The 23,129-nt window shown below is 42.2% G+C and overlaps 1 protein-coding gene across 2 annotated transcripts; it reads right to left on the bottom strand.

Moving 5' to 3' along the window:
* Positions 1 to 989: 989 nt before the first annotated feature.
* Positions 990 to 22,169, bottom strand: LOC115207719 (leucine-rich repeat-containing protein 38). Of its 2 annotated transcripts, none has more exons than XM_029775130.1 (2): positions 20,462 to 22,169; positions 990 to 5,672 (listed from the first exon to the last, which is right to left on the bottom strand). In XM_029775130.1, the coding sequence occupies exons 1-2, from the start codon at positions 21,087 to 21,089 to the stop codon at positions 5,425 to 5,427; spliced, it is 876 nt and encodes a 291-aa protein (XP_029630990.1). In that variant the 5' UTR covers positions 21,090 to 22,169; the 3' UTR covers positions 990 to 5,424. The 2 variants fall into 2 exon arrangements, with proteins under 2 accessions (XP_029630990.1, XP_029630991.1); XM_029775131.1 differs by lacking the exon at positions 990 to 5,672 and adding an exon at positions 18,519 to 20,250 and having other exon boundaries at positions 20,462 to 22,167.
* Between the last annotated feature and the right edge of the window lie 960 nt (positions 22,170 to 23,129).

Below are 23,129 nucleotides of genomic sequence, written 5' to 3'. Positions count from 1 at the left end.
GCTGGTGGGAGGAGATATAGGAGAATGGGCTGACTGTAATAGCTGGAATGGAGTATATGGAATGATACCAAACACATCAAACACAACAATGTGTTTGACACCATTCCATTGATTCCATTCCATACATTACAATGAGCCCATCTTCCTATAGCTCCTCCCACCAGCCTCCTCTGAGGAATAGTAGTCGGAGGAAGGAGTCAGGGATCAGTTCACAGGGGCGGTGTGATTAGATGCCAGGTCCAGTTAGTTCAGTGGGAGAGGGAAATGCAAGGCAGACATGCTGAAGGCCATGCTTCTCCACATCTCTCCCTCTCCCCTCTCCGTTCCCTCCTCGCCTTCCAAGAGCACCGGCCTCTGGCTGTGTAGCCATGACAACCAAATGAGGTAAATGGTTGCAGGAGAATACTCATCATCAACACCACCCTCCCCGGGCTCTGTTCATTGGCTCACACTCAGGTGATAAACCCACTCCATACTATTAATGCCCCTTCCTCGCTGTTTGAGTATGGATTGTCCAGAGATGATTTTCCCTCTAACAGACACTCCCCCTCTCTTTGCCTATATGTCCTCTTTGCCTATATGGAAATCTTGTTTCAGTCAGATCACTCTCCAGTCCTGATCTTTGCTTGATGACATCCCCTGATTAACACTATAGTACATAACAGTGAGGTACCTGCGTATGTGCCAGAACATGTGAAGAAATCTTCAAAGGAAAAAACACAAGCCTTTGTATGTCCAATGAATAAAATGGTTTCCCCTAAAAGACGCAGATGCGAGGGCTGATTTCAGACAACTGACATTCCTTTACAACTTATTTGCAACTTATGTCACCTGAGCAATCTGCAAAAGCAGCAACCCTGTCAGATGTGAAAGTGAACAATTTACATATGTGCCATTCATTTGGAATAGTGCATTTCCTTTTGTGTGTTGAACTTTGCCTCATAGTATGTTTGAATAATTACAGTACATCAACCTTTTTTCCTCAAAGATTTTTTCATTCCTTTTAAAAGATTATATCAATACCAACCAGCTCAAATACAGAGGAGCGGGAGAGATACAAGGACTTCTTAAAGTCTGTTCCTTCTGTATATATATCACCCTTGCCAAAAATAGAGCAGCATTTGCATACGCACTTTGTGCTAACAGTGTGTGGTAGATAACAAAGCGTGCAGTTACTACAGATATGTTTACTGCAGAACACAGGAGAGCTCAGGGACTGACTGAGCCCATCAAACAAACCATTATTGGTCTTCCTGACTGGTATCAGGAAATGTACCATATACTAGCTCATTATCATCACAAGTTTAGTTTGTGAAAGTTAAGGTGGAGCAGTGAGTTGAGAGTTGACCAAATGCAGTTACTCTAGTTATTCTATTTTTGTATACTGCTGTATCCAGTGATCACAACAGGGGAAGAGAGTGTACCTCAGTGTGTTATAAAAGAGTGATGTGAAATTCTATGTCCATGTATGCCTGTGTGTGTGTGTGGGGGGGGGGACAAGACAGATCATAATTTCAAAAATGCACTTTTTTTTGTTTTGTTTTTTGCACACATACATTATACATCCTGCTCTGATAATGTTGTTCATAGCTTTTTTTTGTTGGAATTACAAATTTAGCAAAAAAACTGTGCAAGGAACATCATTTTCCTAAATGCTACCAACTGATTGCATATAGCCTACTGTCAGATCTATGCCACATTTGATTGGATATGCCATTTGAAGTGTGACTTATTACCAGGTAATAATGTATCAATGCATGTCAAAGATGAAGAGGATGTCCAGGCCATGTATATATATGCTAATGATTTATGTGGTTGACACAATATGACCTTTTCACAGTCTACGAGAATAATGCAATGGCCTGGTCAAAATAGTATGTCCCTACGTGTGAAGGCTTACAGGTCTGGTAACAGAAATACAGAAGAAGCCTAATTGACTTTCTTTCATATGATTTTAAACAGTTTAATGCTGACAACCGAATGGTACTATCTTTATGACATGGATTCAGACAGCTCACAAAGGTCACACCATATGTTTCCAAACATGCTAATTGTTTTTAACAGCCTTGATTCCACTTTTAACTTTTTAAACATAAAGTGGAGTGACATCATCTTATTTTAAGTCAAGAAAAACACATATGACAGTATCCATCAGTGACATGTGTTCTTCAAGGATATAGAACCATTGTCAAGGTGAACTGGCACAGACAGCCAGGAGACCTCCCATGTGATATGTGAAGACACAGAAGAGTTGCATCCCATAGACTTTAATAGAAAAATATACATATGAATCTGGAAAGCAGAAATAAAAACTAGGGTTACATGCTTTGTTTGTATCTAACGATAAATGAATGAATAACTTACAAACTGTCCAATTAATTAAATAAACGGCATGCTGAAAATTGCTCCAAGCAAACTAAAATATTTGTCATATAATTTCACTGTAACTACATAGTAGTTAGAAGTTATCTGCTGTACTTACAAGGTGTATTTCTGTGGCTTTTAGGACCTGAACTTGCATTATGCTAAGGATTCATGTAAGACATATTTGTTATTGCACACTGTTGATTATTCATGGTAAAACCAATACCGGTTACATTACCCACTGTGGTGGATGATTAGTCAGGACAATTAATTTCCTTTATACTGAATATTGTGAATGACACATGCTTGACAATTAATAGATTGCTATTATTGTTACTTCATACTCAATGCTATGTTCACAGGAAACTGCATAAACAGACATATATTTATCTCAGTGTCTTCATTATGGTTATATGTCTCAATGTTATGCTACACATACTGTATGATGGTCATATGAAAGGTTAACTGAAGCATTTAATCATTTCTCAAACAATAATAAGCAATTCATGCAGCTGTCCATCCTATGCAGTGTTGCCAAGAAAATCTATAAACTTGGTCTCCCCTGTAGTCATTGACAACCAATGTTTGATATGCATCCAACACTGATGATAGATAACATCATATTCAGGGTATGAGAAACTATAATCTGTGGGCTGTAATATAAACTATAATATTCCATGAAAAGGACATCTTCGTTGTTCATCTATTGCTCAAACTATCCCATTGAAAATGTTGGATGAAATCCAACACTAAACAACATACAGTACATAATGAGCAACCAAGGATAGTATCTGAGAGCTCAGAAGTATCCATTTTATATGACATCTCTGTGCATCAACTGTATGGTGTACATTGATTCCAAGACATGTAAGGCCACATTTGTCTTATTCTTTTCCCCATTGCGAAACACAACACTCGAAAACGCTGCACATGATATTTTGCCCTGTTCATAATTCCTCCCAAAAAAGATTTGACATTCATAAATGTTCTCTCTTTTTTAAGAGAAAGAATCCAAGTGTATGTTATTCTTTGCTCTGCTTTCTGCATTTTGCAGCTTGACATCCTCTCGTGAATATGCCGTTTTTTTTATCCATAGCTTTAAATGTATTTTCTTCTTGCCATGTGAGGGGAAACCAACTAGCTTAAATGATACATTTGACTAATCAAGCTAATCAAGGTTTAAAGCAAATTGCAATCTGCATGAAGACCATAAGTGATTTTACAGTTACATCAATTCAATGTTATTTGGCTATACTGTGGATTCCTTTTTATTAAGAACCAACTCTACAACACTGTACACTACATAATCCACATGGAAGTCCCTAATGCCCATTTCCTCTAAACCTAATCTTTGGCAGATATAGGCAACACTAGTCCACTCAGTGGAGTTAGGGGCCAAACTCAGATACAACGGTCACCATTTAAAGTGCAGTATTTGACACATCAATTCTATTTTGGTTCTACACCTATAATTATCATTGTTTATTAGATTATATGTATGGAATTTTACACAATTCACAACTCTCAGTCTAGGGAACATGTATCATCTGGAAGATGTAAATCTTTTTCTAGCATTTTGTTTACTATATTTCCTTTGATACAGACATCTGTGGATATATACTGGATATAAACATATCCGTAGACCTCGGAGACTACCTGCATATGTCAGATGAATTATATGTTCCATCACAGAACACTCCTTTTACCCCTCCTGCTGCCCTTAATCAATATCGCATTCTGCAACAGCAAAACCATTTTTGCAGAACGCTAGTTAACCTGTGAGGCAGTCCCAAAATAAAACATATTGAACTCCTTGAGAAGGCAGGACATTCCATTATACTGGACGTAGCTCGGCGAGTGGCATTGGGTGCGGTCGGCTCGTCGGTGCGGCTGAACATTTTAGCGGCCCCCATCTTGATGGTGTACAGACATTTTAGCGGCCCCCATCTTGATGGTGTACAGACATTTCAGCATTTTTAAGCCAATTTACTGCAATTCAAATAAAAAATCCCTTGCGCTGAGAGAAATCTTAGTAGATTTAAAGTGAATTTCCTGCAATTCTATTCAATTTCGCCTTGGCTAATGCTGTGTTCTAATGCTCAAACATAATAACAAAATCAATACTGCTAAATGCATTGCTTTTGAAGTGTTCAATTCTCCCTGACTGTCTAGCTTTTGCTGATTGTTAGTTCTCAAAGTTTATATATATAAAAAAAAATATATAGCTTTATTATCTTTTTTACATACTTTATATCTGGTTTTAGTCATTTAAGTTTACACTGAAAGTGTTTTTCAATCACAGAAAGTACACTTTTTACGCTGTTTTGGCCCGCCCAAGGATTAAAATGGCAGTCTAAGGCCCTGGTTCAATATGAGACGTACTGTATCCTCCAACAAACATTTTCACTTAGCCAAAACTCGGTGCATTAATTTTGGGCTCTAAGAGCCTGCGGCTACTTATAGCTACTTCATTTCAAAATAAATCACAGTTTAATGACTCTGTATGAACGTCTGTAAGATGTAAAAATGTCAAACCAAATGTAAATAGTTTTTCTGAAAATCTGTATTACTTGCGTTTATGTTATGTCTAATAATGTCTTTGTTTGGATCTAGGCTGGGCACTGAAAAGCTAACTGCAAAGTATGCAACTCTTTATAAACTTGTTTGATATTTTTTCTACATCTTGGTGTTCCTATCGAATCATCAACCACCAGTGAATTTGTGTGTATTAAAGAGCTATACAGTATGCTTTTAAAGAGCAACCACAGCACACTGTCAACACCATAGACATAGAGAATGATCTATTCTATCTTTGACTATAACTCATTGGAACATGTTTATATATTTTCCACACATGCAGAGAGAACAGCATCTGCCGTATCAGGGCTTTTGGAAAACCCCACAAACCAATGCAAAATGTGCCACTCAATCCCTCTCTTCCTCTCCCAGTTCTCCACCTGTGTGAGGCGGCAGGTTGGGCAGCATGTTGGGCAGCAGTCTGGTCTCACGGTCAGGCCAGATGAAGTGTCAGGTCAGGCGTGCTCAGGGACACAGTCAGTCTCACTCCTCACTCTCCTCCTCATCTCCCTTAGTGGTTTTGCTTGTGCGCTGGAAACAGTGGACAATGGAGGCCAGGAAGAAGCTGGTCATGATGGCCACTACGGACACAGAGATGCCAGAAAATATGATGATGAGTAAGTCTGTTAAGGTAAGGGTGATCTGACACTCCCGGAAGCTGTCCTGTGATAGCTGGCTCAGGGACACCCGTCTGCCGTCCATGGGTAATGAACACTCCATGCCCTCCACTCCTACAAGGGGACAAGGAAGAGGAATGGGATTAGGACCACACAGAAACCCCAGACATAGAGTCCCCATTATCACATTATCATCATGTAAAACAAACTGTCCCCTCTAGCAGAAACAACTATATTAACCTTCACAAATAACAGCAATTCTCATAACTATCGAGATATTGACCTCTAAATGCAATAATAACTTACAAAGAGTTTTTGTTATCCCAATACTCGTTTTATTATGTCTTATTTATTAAATGGAAAGTCTGGATTGGTTTCAAATTCTATGAATTATGACCCTTGGGGGTAAATAGAAGTCAATTAACCAAACAAATCACTTGGAATAACCTCTGTTTTTTATTTACAGCATTGTCTGGGACAACCAGAGATAAGGAGTACATTCACTGAACTCATCTCAAGATGTAACCATAATAAATCGGTCTGTCATGCTCACCAGTGTCCAAGTCACTTTGACAGATCGTTTACAATGACAAAAACGACATCACATTGTGGATTTCAAGGTTAGTTTCCACTCATCCCATTTTGAGGAAAGAACAAACCATGGGTATTTTTCCATCGTAATGTCATTAGTCTTAATTCTGAGTCCCAAGGTGACATGAGCTGTGGATCATAGCCTCACTGAACCAATTTGTTAACATTGAGTAAATATTTGAAGTGCCGTTGACATGCCCTGTGCTGTGCTGATGGGATAACATGATGTGAGATGAGAGAGCTGGCTAGATTACAGGCTGTAGTAGTTCCACTGATTCTACCTGTGCATATGGAAGGCTTTCAGGTCTGCACTGTGTGAGAGAGATTTTCAGGTGGCTTGGCTATATAATTCCCAAAGCTGAACAGATACAAAATGGAATGATGTATTCTGGCAACTTCAAACACCCTTATAATACTACAGTATGTACTTTCAATCCAGGACTAAATTGCCAGCTGAGCTAATACTGCAATCGTTCATCTACTACCTCATTGATTTTTATGCTGTCTAGAATAGTAATGCAAGTAATGAACAAACAAGCCTCTTGACATTGGCTGCTGCAATAATGTTGTTTGAAAACACTGCAAGGTTAAACCGCTGATTAATTGGTCTAATTAGCTCCTGTATAGTGTGCTGCATTACAATCATGGCTGTTTAGCTTGTAGAGAAACATATCTGACTCAAGTCCACGTGATGAAGAGAATTGATTCGATACATAGTGGCTTTTTTGATTGAAAGGCATGTTTATAGTTGTCTTACACATGAGCTCTGCAGGGCACTGGTTAGTCACCGACACTGACACTCTTATTGACTTCTGACCTCTACATTCATCACTGTACAGCCGACCACATCCCTTTCACCCCATAACGTTGTTGCATAGTTACAGCACAAGCCATTGTCAACACAGTTTAAGCATGACAACACCTAGCAAAGGTATAAAATTAGATAACATTTTTCTACTCGAACAAGGCTGGCCGCTTGGGAGGACAACCGCATACAGTAAATAAATTGGCTCTTTACACTGGGATGAAAAAGCTAGACATATCAATGAAAATGTTAACTCACAGGTGGGCAGAGAGAAAGCCTATTGGAGGTGGGCCACATGCCAAAGCATGCATGCATATATGTTTTCTCAGTCTCTCACAAACACACACGCACAGCTCATCATGTTCTGCTGTCAACATTACAATCCACTCTGCTTTAGAACTTGCCATCCATGCAGTGTGGAATGCGGCTGGTTTTCTCATATTTTTTTATAAATGTAAGGTGCCAAAGGATTATGTTACAGTTGATCTGCAGAGTTGTTCTATGGAGTTATTCAAGGAAGAAAGAGAGGAAGGCTTTAAACCACTCTCACTTGATTATTTTACCTAGTTATTTTCTGATAATCTCATTTTGCTATTTTGTAGCTTTGGCAAGTATCTGTGTTTCCCATCCCAGTTCGCTCCTCTCCCTGTAGGTTTAACAGACGTTCCCCACCCCGTAGCTGCAACCCTTCTAATTTAGTGTACCCTGCATGCACAACCCATGTGGAATTCCTAGTCTCCAGCAGCGTTTGGAACTGCCGATCTGCTGTCAATATGGCTGAGTTCATCTCAGTCTATGTTGCCCTTTTTGACCCTGATGGAGACATGTATTTTCCCAGAGAACACCACTCCAGCTGCTCTCTCGTCATCTGACTATGTGTTTGCTCATAATCCGGGAGCATCTGGTGGCACAGGGCTAATTATTTCTCCTAAGGGAGTGACTGTTATTTATAATGATGTTTACATGGAGAAAATCGGACCTCTCTGAAATGAAAATGGATGGCCCTCTCATCAGCAAAATATATTTCCCCTAAATCCTCCCTGAAAAAAGCAAGTGACCCTCCCCTATACCCAAAATAATAAATTAAAGTGGATAGTAGAGAACATGTCTACCGTTTACTCTCACTTTCTGAACAGACCAGTGCTTTGCCTTAGATATGCAGTTTTAGAAACTGTTCTTCGTCCTGTAAGCATTACATGGCAATGCAGGAAATTCGATAGTGTGCAGGGATGGCGGACGGAAGGTTGTGGGTTCGCAGACCACCATGGACAAGAGGGGAAAGATCTCCTTTACAGTAAAAGTATTTTATGAATCTATCATTGTATTTGCATGTCAGATAATTTTTTTGTAACATTCTACATCATTTTTCATATTAGCAGTCTTTTTTTATAAATCAAATTCCACACAAGAATGGACAGAGAGATAGGCCTATGTGTTCATCTCATCATATTTCTCCAATGCCAAATCAGTGGGACTTGTTTGCAACGAAACTGTCCCTGTTTGCAAATAATTAAATCTGAGATGCAATTAGGAATCTGAGCATGGCACTTTCAAAAGTTAGGCCTACCTTTCCACCCCAGACAGAATAGACCTACCGACGCAGAACAATTTAAGCTTTAACTACTGGCTACTCTTTTTCCGTGGCTTAAAACAATGAGAGAAGGTCACAAAAAGCTGTCTGGGCTTAAACATCTTCTATTGTACATAAAATGAATATCTTAATCAATTTATAGTGACAGAATTAGATTACTTCCAAAGCAAATTCTATGTTTTCTCTCCTCGGCTATAGATGGCTGTAGCTCAGCCTATGAATGTCAAAGAAACGGAACAATGAAATTCCCATGTGCATCGTAGTCAGTAGCTTCAGTAACACTTTACTTGACACCCACTTTACTTGACACCCTCTTTTTGACTGATGACTGACATAACGTCATGTGTGTGATAGACCTATCTGGCTTATATGATTATGCTTCTTGACAGTGTAATAAAGTGTATTTTCTTAGTCCAAGTAAAGTGACAGAGGATGGTCATAATGCTTCATGATAGTGTCATAAAGTGTATTTTCTACAAGTTTAAAATATAATGAAAAAAAGCATGACTGTAAAGAATGCATTACAACAACAACAAAGGATTTAAGAAACAAACTTTCAAATGAAAGGAAACTACTTACCAGGGAAAAAACAAATTTTAATAAATGTGGGGTTTGGGGCTAATTATTTCTCCTAAGGGAGTGAACGTTATTTATAATGAGTGTTACATGGAGAAAATCGGACCTCTCTGAAATGAAAATGGATGGCCCTCTCATCAGCAAAATATATTTCACCTAAATCCTCCCTGAAAAAAGCAAGTGACCCTCCCCTATACCCAAAATAATGAATGAAAGTGGATAGTAGAGAACATGTCTACCGTTTACTCTCACTTTCTGAACAGACCAGTGCTTTGCCTTAGATATGCAGTTTTAGAAACTGTTCTTCGTCCTGTAAGCATTACATGGCAATGCAGGAAATTTGATAGTGCGCAGGGATGGCGGACGGAAGGTTGTGGGTTCACAGACCACCATGGACAAGAGGGGAAAGATCTCCTTTATAGTAAAAGTATTGCATTGTATTTTTTTAACATTCTACATCATTTTTCATATTAGCAGAGTCTTTTTTATAAATCAAATTCCACACAAGAATGGACAGAGAGATAGGCCTATGTGTTCATCTCATCATATTTCTGTGGGGTTTGACACAGAAATATAATGCAATATATGTCACAACAGGTGTAAATATTGGTTTTCACAGTGTTATGACCATATTATGACAGGTTATGATAAGTTATGCCAGCTGTTATGACATATTATGACATGGTTATGACCTGTTATGACATGTTATGACACTGGGTGTCAAGTAAAGTGTTACCTTAGTTTCTTTCCACTGTATTTTACAGCTTGTTTCTAGCATAAATCATTGCGGACCAAAGCGCTGTTTATATAATCAGATCTGTTTTATTTTCTTAACAATCTTAAATAACTCTCACGGCACCCCCAACGTATTTTCCCGCTAGCACTGGCTTTGCTGATAAATACTTTGTTGAGGGAAAATGTACATGATACGATTGTGATGTGTTGTTGTCTCACCTGACTATCTTAAGATGAATGCACTAATTGTAAGTCGCTCTTGATAAGAGCATCTGCTAAATTACTTAAATGTAAAATATCCACTCATTTAAAATCATTGCTATTCCGCATAAAACTTTGAAGTGCATGACAACGTCATACACCTAACAATACTGTAGCTTTTTCACTACAGTGTAAATGTTCACCACCTATACATTATAGGCTTCCCATGTTACACAACAGGTGTAAAATGGGATTGCATGGTCAGATGGAAAGTTCACCTGGACAGCCCAAGAAAGTTTATAAAGAGGCTGCATAGAAATTCCACTCAAAGTTGAGAGGAGTTGGATACAGTCTTGGGATCCTTTACATTGCTAAAACCAGCTGTATTGTCAACTTGAATAAGAGATGAATGGCCTCTGCTTTTCACACGGCACTTTGCATGGCAAACTCATGACCCAGGAGACCCAGCCTTAGGCTCTGAGATGGGCCTGTCTCTGGTAATTCTACCCCAGCATCTCCCTACACTTTGATTAATGAGATTGGAGAGCAAAGTTTGCCTGCAGAGTCCTGTTGGAGTTACTGTATTTACGATATCCTGCACCTAGTGGGGTACGACGACGGGCCCTATTTTCCTCCAACACTAAATGAATCCCTTCTTAGGTGACAGCGGATATTTTTTACCTGTGCTGATTATCTTGTGGTTAACACATTATTTTTATAGATACATTATGCAGGAGGCCACAGACACTTTTTCGGTATGTGGAAATTACTGAAAAAGGGTGAAATCATTTAAAACTGAAAACAATGGGCCTTGATTCTTGTGGAAATGGAGCAGTTTCATGCTATTACCATTTCTTTAATAGAGAACAAATAGGTTATATAACGCACCATGGTCCACCCACAGCTTTTTCTCCCCAAATGGAGAGAGTTTTTCAGTGAGCAGAGCCTTGGATTAGGGCAACTGTGCCTCCGGTCATATACAGTATTAGTGTAATTTACATACGCTAAGGGCTCTATTCAAGCGCTACAGATGTAAAGGTAATTTCCGATTTAGCCGACATATGCAGCATTTACTGCATTTTCTGACAAAGCAGGAATATTGCCTATAAATATCAAACACGCTGTAAAGCTTAACTTCCGCGATGCGGATTGAATAGAGCTCTAAGCTTCAGTGGACACCTGTTACACAAATCCTCCAAAATACTGTCTGTCTACCAGACAAACATCCTAGTTTGATTTCCTACACATGACAGACAGGTTCCTCAGTCCCTGTCACAGTCTCTTGACAGACTGTTTGGTTCTGGGTGCTGAGAATACAGTGTCTATGTCACGTCCTGACCCTAGTGAGATGTCATTTTCTAGAGTAGGGCAGGGCGTGACAGGGGGTGTTTTTGGTTTATCTATGTTTTTTATTTCTATGTTTAGGTTCTAGTTTGTCTATTTCTATGTTGGGATTGTTTGGGTTTGATCTCTAATTGGAGGCAGCTGATCCTCATTGCCTCTGATTAGAGATCATATTTAAGTAAGGGTTTTTCTCATTGTGGTTTGTGGGTTATTATTTTTGTGAGTGTGTTTGTTCCTCCTGCGTCACAGTTTGTTGTTTTTGTATTTTCAAGTTATTTATGTATTGCATTAAGTTTCACGTTTAAATAAATATGTGGAACTACGAAAACGCTGCATCTTGGTCCGCTCCTTCAAACAGCCGTGACAGAATAACCCTTCAAACAAAGGACCAAGCAGCGTGGAAGGGAGCAACAGGAGAAGTACTTGGAGTCGTGGACTTGGGAGGAGATATTAGACGGGAAAGGACCCTGGAGGCAGGCTGGGGAGTATCGCCAACCGAAGGAGGAGATTGAGGCAGCAACAACGGAGCGGCGATATTATGAGGCGTTATATCCACCAATATGCAAGTGCGAGAGGCAGCCCCAAATTTCTTTTGGGGTTGGCACACGGGGAGTTTTGCTAAGTCAGGATGGAGACCTGAGCCAACTCCCCGTGCTTACCGTGGGGAGCAGGTGACGAAGAAAGCACCGAGCTATGTGGAAATGTGCACTGTATCGCCCATACGCATTCAAAGCCCGGTGCGCTCGGTGCAAGCTCCTCATCGTTGTCGGGCAAAGATTGGCATTCAGCCAGGAAGGAGTGTGCCTGCTCAGCGCATCTGGCCGCCAGTGCATCTCCTCGGCCCAGTTTATCCTGCGCCTGCTCTACGCACAGCAGACCTCATTCCCCAGCACAGCCCAGTTTGCAATGTGCCAGCGCTCCGCCCGTGCCGGGCTACAGTGACCATCCAGCCAGGATGGGTTGCGCAGGCCGTGCGCTCCAGACCTCCAGTGCGTCTCCAAGACCCAGTGTACCCTGTGCCTGCTCCGCGTACTCTATCTCCAGTGCGCCACCATAGTACGCCCTGTTTCTGCTCCCCGCACTAGCCCGAAGGTATGTGGTACTAGCCTGGTGCCTCCTATACCAGTCCCACATAGCAGACATCCAGTGCGTCACCAGAGCCCAGTACATCCTGTTCCTGCTCCCCACACTAGCCTGAAGGTGTGTGTGACTAGCCTGGCGCCTCCTATGCCAGCCCCACGTAGCAGACCTCCAGTGCGCATCCATAACCCGGTACAGCCTGAGCACTCGGCCCTTAGTACGTCTCCCCAGTTCGGTGAGACCAGTTCCAGCGCCCCGAAGGAAGCCTCTAATAATGGTCCGACGTCTCCAGTGATAATCCATGGCATGAAGCCTCCAGTGATGATCCATGGCCCGGAGCCTGTAGTGTTAATCCATGGCACAAAGCCTCCAGTGATGATCCATGGCCCGGAGCCCATAGGGATGATCCAAGGCACGAAGCCTCCAGTGATGATCCATGGCCCGGAGCTTGTATGGATGATCCATGGCACGACGCCTCCAGTGATAACCCATGTCCCGGAGCTTCCAGTGATGATCCATGGCACAAAGCCTCCAGTGATTATCCATGACGCGGAACCAGTAGTGATGACCCATGGCGCGGAGCCTGCAGCGAAGGTCCTTAGTCCGGAACCTACAGAGACGCTCCTCAACCCGGAGCCTCCGGCGACGCCCCTCAGCCCGGTGCCTCCGGCGACGGTCTGCAGCCCAGATCCTCCAGCGGTGGTCTACAGCACAGATCCTCCAGCGGTGGTCTACAGCACAGAGCTTCCGGTAAGGATCTACAGTCCGATTCCTCCGATAATGATCCACAGGCCAGGGTTACAGAAGCGGAGGGATCTGCGGGCGGAATGGGGGTTACGCCCTGATCCAGAGCCACCTCCGTTTCTGGAGGATCGGAGGCAGAGGAAGGGTCTGGGTGTAGCGCATGAGCCGCCATAGACGTTCGTCACCCTCCCTTCCCTCCCTTTGTGTTTGGGGTTGTTTTTGTTGGGTTTTTGTTTGGGTGCAGTCGGGGTCTGCACCTTTGGGGGGGGGGGGGGGGGGGGTACTGTCACGTCCTGACCCTTGTAAGAGGTAATTTGCCATAGTAGTGCGGTCAGGGAATGACAGGTGGTTGTGTTGGGTGGTTTGGGGTTTTCTGTTTATAGGTGGGGCTTTTCTAGTATTCTAGTTCTATGTTTTGTTTTCCAGGTTTTGGCCGGGTATGGTTTCCAATCAGAGGCAGGTGTCTTTCGTTGTCTCTGATTGGAAGCCATACTTAGGCAGCCTGTTTTCCTTTGGGGTTTGTGGGTAGTTGTTTTCCGTTTTGTCAATGTACCTGACGGAACTGTTGGCTGTCGTGTTTGTTATTTTGTTTACATGTGACATGCGTCCTCCGAAACATGACCCCGCCAAACACCACATCTTAACACCCACCCGCTTAACCCGGAAGCCAGCCGCACCAATGTGTCAGAGGAAACACTGTTCAACTGATGACCGATGTCAGCCTGCAGACACCCGGCCCGCCACAAGGAGTCACTAGAGCGCGATGAGCCAAGTAAAGTCCCCCCGGCCAAACCCTCTCCTAACCCGGACAGCAAATGTGCACCGCCCTATGGGACACCCAATCACAGCTGATTGTGATACAGCCCGAGATCAAACCCGGGTCTGTAGTGACACCTCTAGTGTAACAGTTTAGCTTCCGTCCCTCTCCTCGCCCCTACCTGGGCTCAAACCAGGGACCCTCTGCACACTTCGACAACAGCCACCCTCGAAGCATCGTTACCCATCGTGCCACGAACTACTTTAAGGTCTCAGAGTGAGTGACGTCACCGATTGAAACGCTATTAGCGCGCACCACCACTAACTAGCTAGCCCTTTCACATCGGTCACACTAGCACTGCGATGCAGTGCCTTAGACCGCTGTGCCACTCAGGAGGCTATTTCTTCCTATTTAAGAAATAATAGTTAGGCCTACCTGTTTGACAGACAAAATTAGTCTATAGGGTGCTACATCCATAGATTAATTGGCCAATTCCTCCACCCACCAGGTACTTCTTAAATAGCCTACCTCTGTGTCAGGGCAGTTAAGTTAAAACCAGGAGTCGAACTGACTGGGTATGAAAGGGTATTCCTTAGGCCTACATTTTGTTGAAGAAAATGGCAAAAAGTACAGGCCTACCCCTTGTTAGCTTAAGATTTTGAAGAAAATAAAACAGATCTGATTATATAAAGTGATCGATAACAGCGCTTCTTTCTGTGATGCTTTAAAATATCCAGGAAAATATCTGGGAAAGACTCCGATGTATATGGGGATATCATTGTTTCATTTATTTGACATTCAGAGGCTGAGCTACAACCTTTTATAGCCGAGGAGACAAAAACTGTACTTGGCTTGGGAAGTAATCTAAATCTGTCACTATCAATAGATTCAGCTATTCACTTTCTGTACAATAGAAAGTGTTTAAACCCAGACAGCTTTTAGGGAAACACTTGTGACCTCTTGTTGGTTTAAACCACGTAAGAAGAGTAGCCAGTAGTTAAAGCTTAAATATTTCTGCGTCGGTAGATCTACTCGTCTAGTGTGGAAAGGTAGGCCTAACTTGTTTTATTTCTTTAATTAACTAGGCAAGTCAGTTAAGAACAAATTCTTATTTACAATGATGGCCTACCCCGGCCAATCCCTAACCCAGACGACGCTGGCCTAATTGAGCACCGCCCTATGGGACTCCCAATCACAGCCAGTTGTGATACAGCCTGTAGTGACACCTCTAGCACTGAGATGCAGTGCCTTAGACCGCTACGCCAGTCAGGAGCCCCTTTTGAAAGTACCATACTCAGATTCCTAATGACATCTCAGATTTAATTATTTGCTAACAGGGACAGTTTCGTTGCAAACAAGACTTGATTTGGCATTGGAGAAATATGATCAGATGAACACATAGAACAATCGCTCTGTCCATTCTTAGCCTGTCATTTCGGTAATTTGTGTGGTACTTAAAAACATTCTGCTAATATGTAAAATTACATTTTTATAAAAGGCAATGTTTTCTTGGACCTGCAAATACGATCGATTTGTGTAATGCTTTTACTATAAAGGTGATATTTCCACCCCTACTCTTGTCCACTGTGGTCTGTGAACCCACAACCTTCTGGTTGGCAGCCCTGTGCACTATCAAAATTCCTGCGTTGCCATGTAATGCTTACAGGACAAAGAACCGTTTCTAAAATGGCATATCTAAGGCTCTGGTCTGTCCAAGAAGTGAGGGTAAACGGTAGGCATGTTCTCTGCTATGCACTTTATGTTTTAATTATTCGTTTCGGTAAAATATATTTTGCTGAAGGGAGGGCCATCCATTTTCATTTCAGAGAGGTCCAATTTTCTCAATGTAACCCTCATTATATATAATGTTCACTCCTTAAGTGGAATAATACATTTTCCCTGACATCCATGCCCGAGGCAAAGACAGTTGATAATTGTGTAATGTAATGCAATGTTAACTCCATACTGTATATGCGACAGTAATGTGGAGAGCAAGTGAATTCACAGTGGCGTCATACTTAGAGAGCTGCTCATGCAGTGTGGTAGAAGCTCTCTGGGAAGTAACCTAATAGGCTGTGAAGGAAAATTCAGGCTTTGATCCTGTCACATGAGCAGTGGATCATGAATGGTGTTGATAGCTGTGACACATTAGGCCTCAGACACTGGCCCAAGGGACCCATGGGAGCTGCTCTGCCCTGTCCTGCCCTGTCTGTGTCTGTGGCTCCTGTTACCCAGCTGGCTACTGTGCTATAGAACTGTGTTGCTCTAAATGATGCATGGCCTTTGTTCATCCTTAACCCAAGAGCACTGGAGACAGGGGTGGATCATGTTTGTACTCATTCCCCTAATGAAACATTTAGGTGCCTGATTAGTGGCACACAGGCAGACCTGCATACAGGAACGTCTCCTTAGAGGAGTGGACTGACAAACATCTGATTACAAAGACTGAATCCTTGGCAGGTTTATGGAGAGAGGTTGTCAATTGATATGCAAGGTGGGTCATCATGACACATGATTCAGATTAAGATCAGTCATTAATCATTTTACAACAGTCACATTATCTAATGACTGTATATGGGGATCTACAGTCAAGATGGATTCAAATACATTATCAACAGGTATAGCTACAGTATATATGTGTCTTATGCATTTGTCCATTTTGTAAAACAGTCATCTGGACAGCAACGCTTTTAATCCATAAAAGCCCAGGATTTTAGGCATTTACAACCCACTCAGCACAGTGACCCAATCACAGTTATGCAAACAGAGACATGCTAGTATGTAGTGCAGTGGACTGGTATCTAGCACATGGGAAATTAGCATGAGAGAACAGGCACAAAATGGCTCCTGCTGCTGCTAGACAGGGTCTAATCCATGATAAAATCATATCCACAACGAGAAACAACAGGATTAGGACAGAGGGAGATTCCTGTAGATCTGACGGAGATTCCTGTATGGTAATTTGGGAATGATTTGACAGATACGGATAGAGGAATGTGTCCATGTTTAATTATTCCATGTTTCCATGTCTATTCTGGTAACATAAACTGTCTGTTGATGCGGTTTGTGTATCCATCCTAACCACTACCATTTTAGCTCAGAATTAAAGGGTTGCATTACTGTATGACAAATCATACACCTAAGGAGGATACTGATCATGGTTCTGTGAAGGGTTGATACTTATTCAGGAGCTTATCAAATCAACCTCGTTCCATAAATGACTGTTCATCTGTCACTGCAGGAATAGTGGTGGTCAACAGCTCCAACCCCAAACATGCATGCACACCTGCACACACAAAAATCACCACTCATGAATCAGGTCATTTCATAATACTCAGAGAATATTTAGGGCGGTTTGAAGTTTTCACACCAACGCATACCAACAATTCAGCAATACCAACTTAGTATTGTTAGCAGCGTGTAGGTGCGTCTGACTCTATAATTTGTCCTTGGGAACAGTTTCTGTAGGTGTGGTTCACAACAATTCCTTTACAATGTGAGCAGTTGAGAAGAGACTGGTTAGATCGTTAGACAGATTCTCAGCAAACCTGTACAAGGATGATTTCACTTCTGATATCCCAGACCCACATGGGAAATTACATTTACTTGAAAAGGCCTCTGGAGCTGCAGCCAGGGACTTCAAATCATAAGTTCTCCTTTTGTTTTCAGATTTACAGCTTTGTTGACTTCATGTATATGCATCAGCAACATTTCTTATTTTTATTGAGCGCAGAGGCAGTTCCAGAACACTGTGCCCCTGTGCTCTATGAAATGCTAAATTGCAAATGCATTCAGCAGTAAATATCACTCATATTCCCAATTCTGACAAAAACTGCAAAGTGTTCTTCAGGTCTACCGCAACATAAAGTATGTGTGAGTGCCCACTGGACAAAAATGTCATTTCACCACGTCATTTCAACTAAGGAAATCTATGTGATGACTTTGAATCAATGTGGAAAACTGATTGGATTAACAAAAAGTCATCAACATAAGGGCTTTTCATACTTTTTTTTACCAAACTTCTAACCTAAATCCAATGACATGGTGAAATGTTTTGTTAATTTCACGTTGAATTCACGTTAGTTGACAACTCAACCAAATGTAAATCAAAACTAGATGTTTAACTGACGTCTGTTAAACATCAGTGGGTGTGGTTGATGACGCTAAATGTTTTTTTAATCTTTGGCAGGTGGTTTTGACCAGTCTTATGCTAAAGCCTCCTAGCCAGGTCACACAGTAAACACTCACTGGTTTGAATATAAGTGCCTTACATGAGGTGAAAAGCTTCACTGCTAACTCAATTTGAGAGTGCATCTCTCGGCCCAGTTGGCAGATTTTCCAGAGGGGTTGGCTCGCTGGGCCCATGGCCTCTTGTTCACTGTTGCTGATGTGTGCTTGGCCAGCGTCTCTAATAGAATTCATTACAGCCTGCAGTAGACAACACTGAGGACCAGTGATGAATGCATTTGCAGTCTCTTACCATGGAGAACGAGGTATTCCTGACAATTCATCAACTTCTCTTTCTCACACAGCCCCAACTTTTTGTGGTTGCTTTATTATTGAGGAGGAGGGAGAGGGATGACAATGACATGCTAATGCACAAACTAAATGTGTGAGGATGTTTTTGTTAGTTGTCAGTGATTTGCAATGTCCACCCACTGCTTGCATAGGGTAGAAAATAATATTAGAAATATGATTTGTCTCCACACAAGTCTCTATAAAACATAACTACTGTTGTCCTTGCATTCCTATGATTAAAGAAGAAGAACAAAGTAAGGTTATGTGAACATGATGTCCATATCCACAGAGTAATGTATCACACAGATATAATGGAAAGGATCCCTGGGCTGTTGTCAGCTTTACCCAGTTTGCCTGAATTATAGATTGTATATCTTAGTTTATCTAAGTAATCCTTTATCCATCAAACCCAGTAAGGAAATCATATTTGCAAAAGGATACAGATACAGTAAGATGAGAAGGGTCAATGTTTGTCATTACAATGTGTTGATGTCCCATAAGTGTGTAGATCATCATGTTACAGTATGTCCTCCGTGGAACGACCTTGGCTTGGAGACAGTGACAGCTGTGCATGCTTATTTATGTACTTTGTCTATTGGTTCATATGCCGACAACGTATTCATGATGTTTTATGCTGTGAGGCTTTACCTTGGAATTGAATACAGTACACATATTTACATTCACAGTGTGAAACATATCATCTGGGGTATCTAGATTAAGCACACCTGAACTATTGGACCGTAATATTCTAACAACAAAGTGTCCTACATGTTAGTGGTTCTATATAGTATTATCTGGTGGGCTATACACAGCCTTGCTTGAATGATTATTATGAATAGACATCAACAAATAAACAAGGACAATATTTGCATTTTCAAGGACAATATCTAAATACTATTCAAATGTGATGTCAAGCAAACAACATGTGGCTTGTTAGTTTATCTAAATACAACAAATGGTGATTGGAGTAATGTGGAGTCAAATCTGAAAGTTCTAAAATATGAATCTATTGGATTGGTTAGTTGGCTACTGTGTATCCTGTAGTCTGAGGTTTGTTACATTTCTACCCTGAAAAGAGTGGAAGAAATGCAAATCTCTACAATTAAGCTTTGTTTCCCTCTGCATTATAAACACATGAATCCCACAACAATAACTGCTGGGTTTGGATGTTCAGTCTAATCATCTCCATGTAAGCAGACGTTACCCTTTGTGGGATACACACTCCTGTGGGAGAATTGTAATCCCCTTTGTCTTTTGTTGTTTTTCATATTTGTGTGCTGTGCACACATTCTGAGAGTGTCCCTGAGACACAGAGAGAGAGGGGGCCCACGCCAACACATCAGTGCCGTAACGTTACCTAACTCCCCCAGGCAGAAACACAATAGTAAAGGACTGGATGGGCTCCAGCTTCCACCACCAGGAAGGAGAGAGGGAGGGCGAGCTTGGTTACAGTGGTCATACAAACAGCACTCACTAATTTATTGATTTAGTGAAACATTGATAGACCACCGGCCTGAGGGAAGAGGCAGGTGTTTGGCTTGGACAGTACACTACACACACAACCATGGTAACATAAATCTCATGCTCAAGCAGAATTGTAAACGTGAGGTGTTGACTTTCTGTTGTTTGTTTTTTTTTCTGATGTGGATGAAGCTGCAGACAGTCTGTAGTGAAATGTATCTGAGACCATCCCCCTGAAGGTTTCCCCCTAGAGCTCGTCTCTCATTGTCTTTCATTACTCTCCCTGGCACTGTGGGTTAGGGCAGGAAAAGAAAGAGGGAGCCAAAATTAGAATAGAGGAAGGGGTTCCTCTTTCTACTGGGAAAATATAAATAGAACACAGAGCAATGGCATGACAGAGGATTTGCTGAGATAATATAATCTTAATGTTGCATGACTTTCCTTTATTTAGGTCAAGCCAGCTGTAAGTAAACTAACATCCCCCTGATGAAGACACTTACCATTTGGAAGCTTTTGACTGTTTTCCTCCAGCCATCCAAACAGGTTGGCAAAGTTGCAGTTGCACACCCAAGGGTTGCCCTCCAGTCTCACCACCCGTAAAGAGGGCAACTGGCTCAGCGCCCCCACCTGAAGGCCAGACAGGGCGTTACGCTCCAGCTCCAGTTCACGCAGGGAGGTGAGGCCTAGGAATGCATCCTCATTGACCCTGCTCAGATAGGGGTTATTGCCCAGGCGGAGTTTGATCAGGCTACGGGACTGCCCAAAGGTCCCCGAGGGGATCTCAGTCAGGTTGTTGCTGCCCAAGTCCAGAAACACCAGCCTGGAAGAGGTGCTGAGGGTGCCTGGCTCGATGTGGGACAAAGAGTTGTTCCGTAGGTCCAGGTAGACCAGGTCACTGTAGAGCACTAGGAAGTCAGAGGGAATGCGGGGGATACAGTTGTCAGACAGAAGGAGCCTGCGGACGTCCAAGGGGATTTCATCAGGAAGACGGATGAGTCCACGGCCGCTGCAGTCCACAGTGTGGGGGTCTGGGCACAGGCAGCTCGCTGGGCAGTTTTCCCCCTGAGCCCGTAAGACAGAGGACAGCAAGACGAGGAGAGGCTGGAGCCAGCAGACACATGGCAACATGGTCAAGGGGGTAAGAGCAGAGAGGGGCAGAGGAGGCTTGGGGTGAGAAAGAATGGGAAGGGGTGTCGGGAAAGAGAAGTGGGGGTGAGGGTCAGAGGGCGGGAGATTAGGAAAGGGGAGGGGAAGGGGAGAACGAGAGGGAAAAAGGGGGGATCAATCCCTGTGCAGGAGCATCCTGCCGTTCTTGAGATGAAAATCTGAGACAGCTCCGGCATCAGGCAGCGAGAGAGCAGCGTCGAACGCTGTGTTCCGAGAGATCATGTAGCAAGCATCCTGGATAGAATAGAGCACTGCTGGCTTTGAAGAAGCTAGGGAAGGGAGATGGCAAGAAGTGGGAGGGAGAGAGCGAAAGAGAGTGAGCGAGCTAGATAGAGAGAGAAAGAAAGAGATCTTAGCAGAAAGAGGAGGGTAGTTTAGCAAAGGTAAATAGAAACTATAGCGAAGCAGGAATAGAGAGAAACTGGGGACACAGACAGGGGGAGGGGGGCTAAGGAGGGGGCTCTGTCCGCCGGGTTAACTCACAGACAATCTTGGGGGATTGACTGAGGAGGACGCCTGGGTCTCTGACACAAAAGGATACGCGCCGGGGTAAGTCAGTTTCAGGCAGATCAAGTGAAGAGGGAAATTGTTGCTTCCCTCCATTTGTCACAATGTTGCAAATGTCGGAGAGACAGACAGCAAGGTTTATTGCGTGGGAATGCCTGTCGATCTGATCTGCCTGCTAATCTAAAAGAATATACAATCCAACAGTAACACGGCTAAAGTGTATGCAAGGTTTTTTATTCCTTCTCTATCTCCCTGTGCTCTGCAACTCGCCAGCAGAGCAGAGCTCGACAAAACACTCCCCAGCTGGGTCCCGACGCTCTGTTGCTATTGAGAGAGAATCCAAATGTCCGTGGAGAAGTCATATTCATGCAGATGACAATCCTGAATTTAGCACAGTAGCAGTCAATTGAATGTCTGTCTATCTCAGAATGTGCCAGGGTTTATCTCATGCCCTCCTCATTGCTATGAAGGAGGCGTGCCTTTACCATGTTGACAACACATGATGTCACTTCCTAGTGTGAAAATATTTGGGTTGTTTCACTCAGATTTTTTAAATCCCAATAATTTCTAGTAATGATTGTCATGAATTTAGCAAATAAATGAATTATTAAATGTATGATTAATTAATATATATTGATATAAATATTGATATTACAAAATATTTTGTATCATTATGTATCGCTTTTTTAATTTGTATTTTGCATATCTTATTGTTTAACCTTTTGATATCATAGACTAGAATAAAGGGCTTTATAGAATGGCTTTGTTGAATACTTGTTTCTGATTCGCTTGAAGGGTATTCTAGAGAACGCACTATTTCCCTTTATACAATGGTGGGTCTAATCCTGAATGCTGATTGGTTAAAACCGCATTCCAGCCGATGTCTATTCCACAAGTTACCACCGGCTAAATCTATGACATTAAAATTCCTATTTACTCTGTTCCATCTGACTGCGCAATCCACTGTCTCATCAGCCAAGCCAGACAATTTATAAACTTTATCGCCACTATAAAAATCATCTAGACATTATCTCACATTTCTTTTAGAATAACATTTTGTTTTCAACAGTGGAGATTTGTATAAACCTCGCTGTCTGTCTCTCCAACATTTGCAACATTGTTTCAATATTCAAATTTGATCTCCAGCTGTCCCATAGTAATGAGCAAGTCAGGAGTCGGGATGAGACAGACAGCCCTTACAAAAAAATTGACTGTGGTATTTTGGACGCAGTAATTGCAGAAGAACTGCAGTTATACTGCACTCTGACTGCAATCTTTTTTTGTAAGGGAGGCAGGCAGCTTCCCTCAGCCAGTCGAAATCATGAATCAGCATCATTTTATCAAATAACTATCAATAGAAAGCAGGTCAACGAATTAAGTGCAGCAATTATATATATCTTTGTTACTCATTCATTATTTTCCGTAGAACGCACAGCCCCTTACATAATCAATGAAACAATACAAAAATGAAATCCAGGTTAGAAATTATTTATA

This window comes from Salmo trutta, chromosome 14, assembly GCF_901001165.1.
Source record: "Salmo trutta chromosome 14, fSalTru1.1, whole genome shotgun sequence".
NCBI classification, from domain to species: Eukaryota; Metazoa; Chordata; class Actinopteri; order Salmoniformes; family Salmonidae; genus Salmo; species Salmo trutta.
Note: the sequence above shows the minus strand (reverse complement) of the source record. Positions and strands in the feature narration are given on the sequence as shown.

What these genes read in the sequence shown, in the direction of transcription:
- LOC115207719 (XM_029775130.1), bottom strand. Translation starts at nt 21,089, where the DNA reads ATGTTGCCATGTGTCTGCTGGCTCCAGCCTCTCCTCGTCTTGCTGTCC. An exon ending in CAGTCAAAAGCTTCCAAATG is followed by an intron (nt 5,673 to 20,461) that starts GTAAGTGTCTTC and finishes GTCCCCTTGTAG; the next exon opens with GAGTGGAGGGCATGGAGTGT.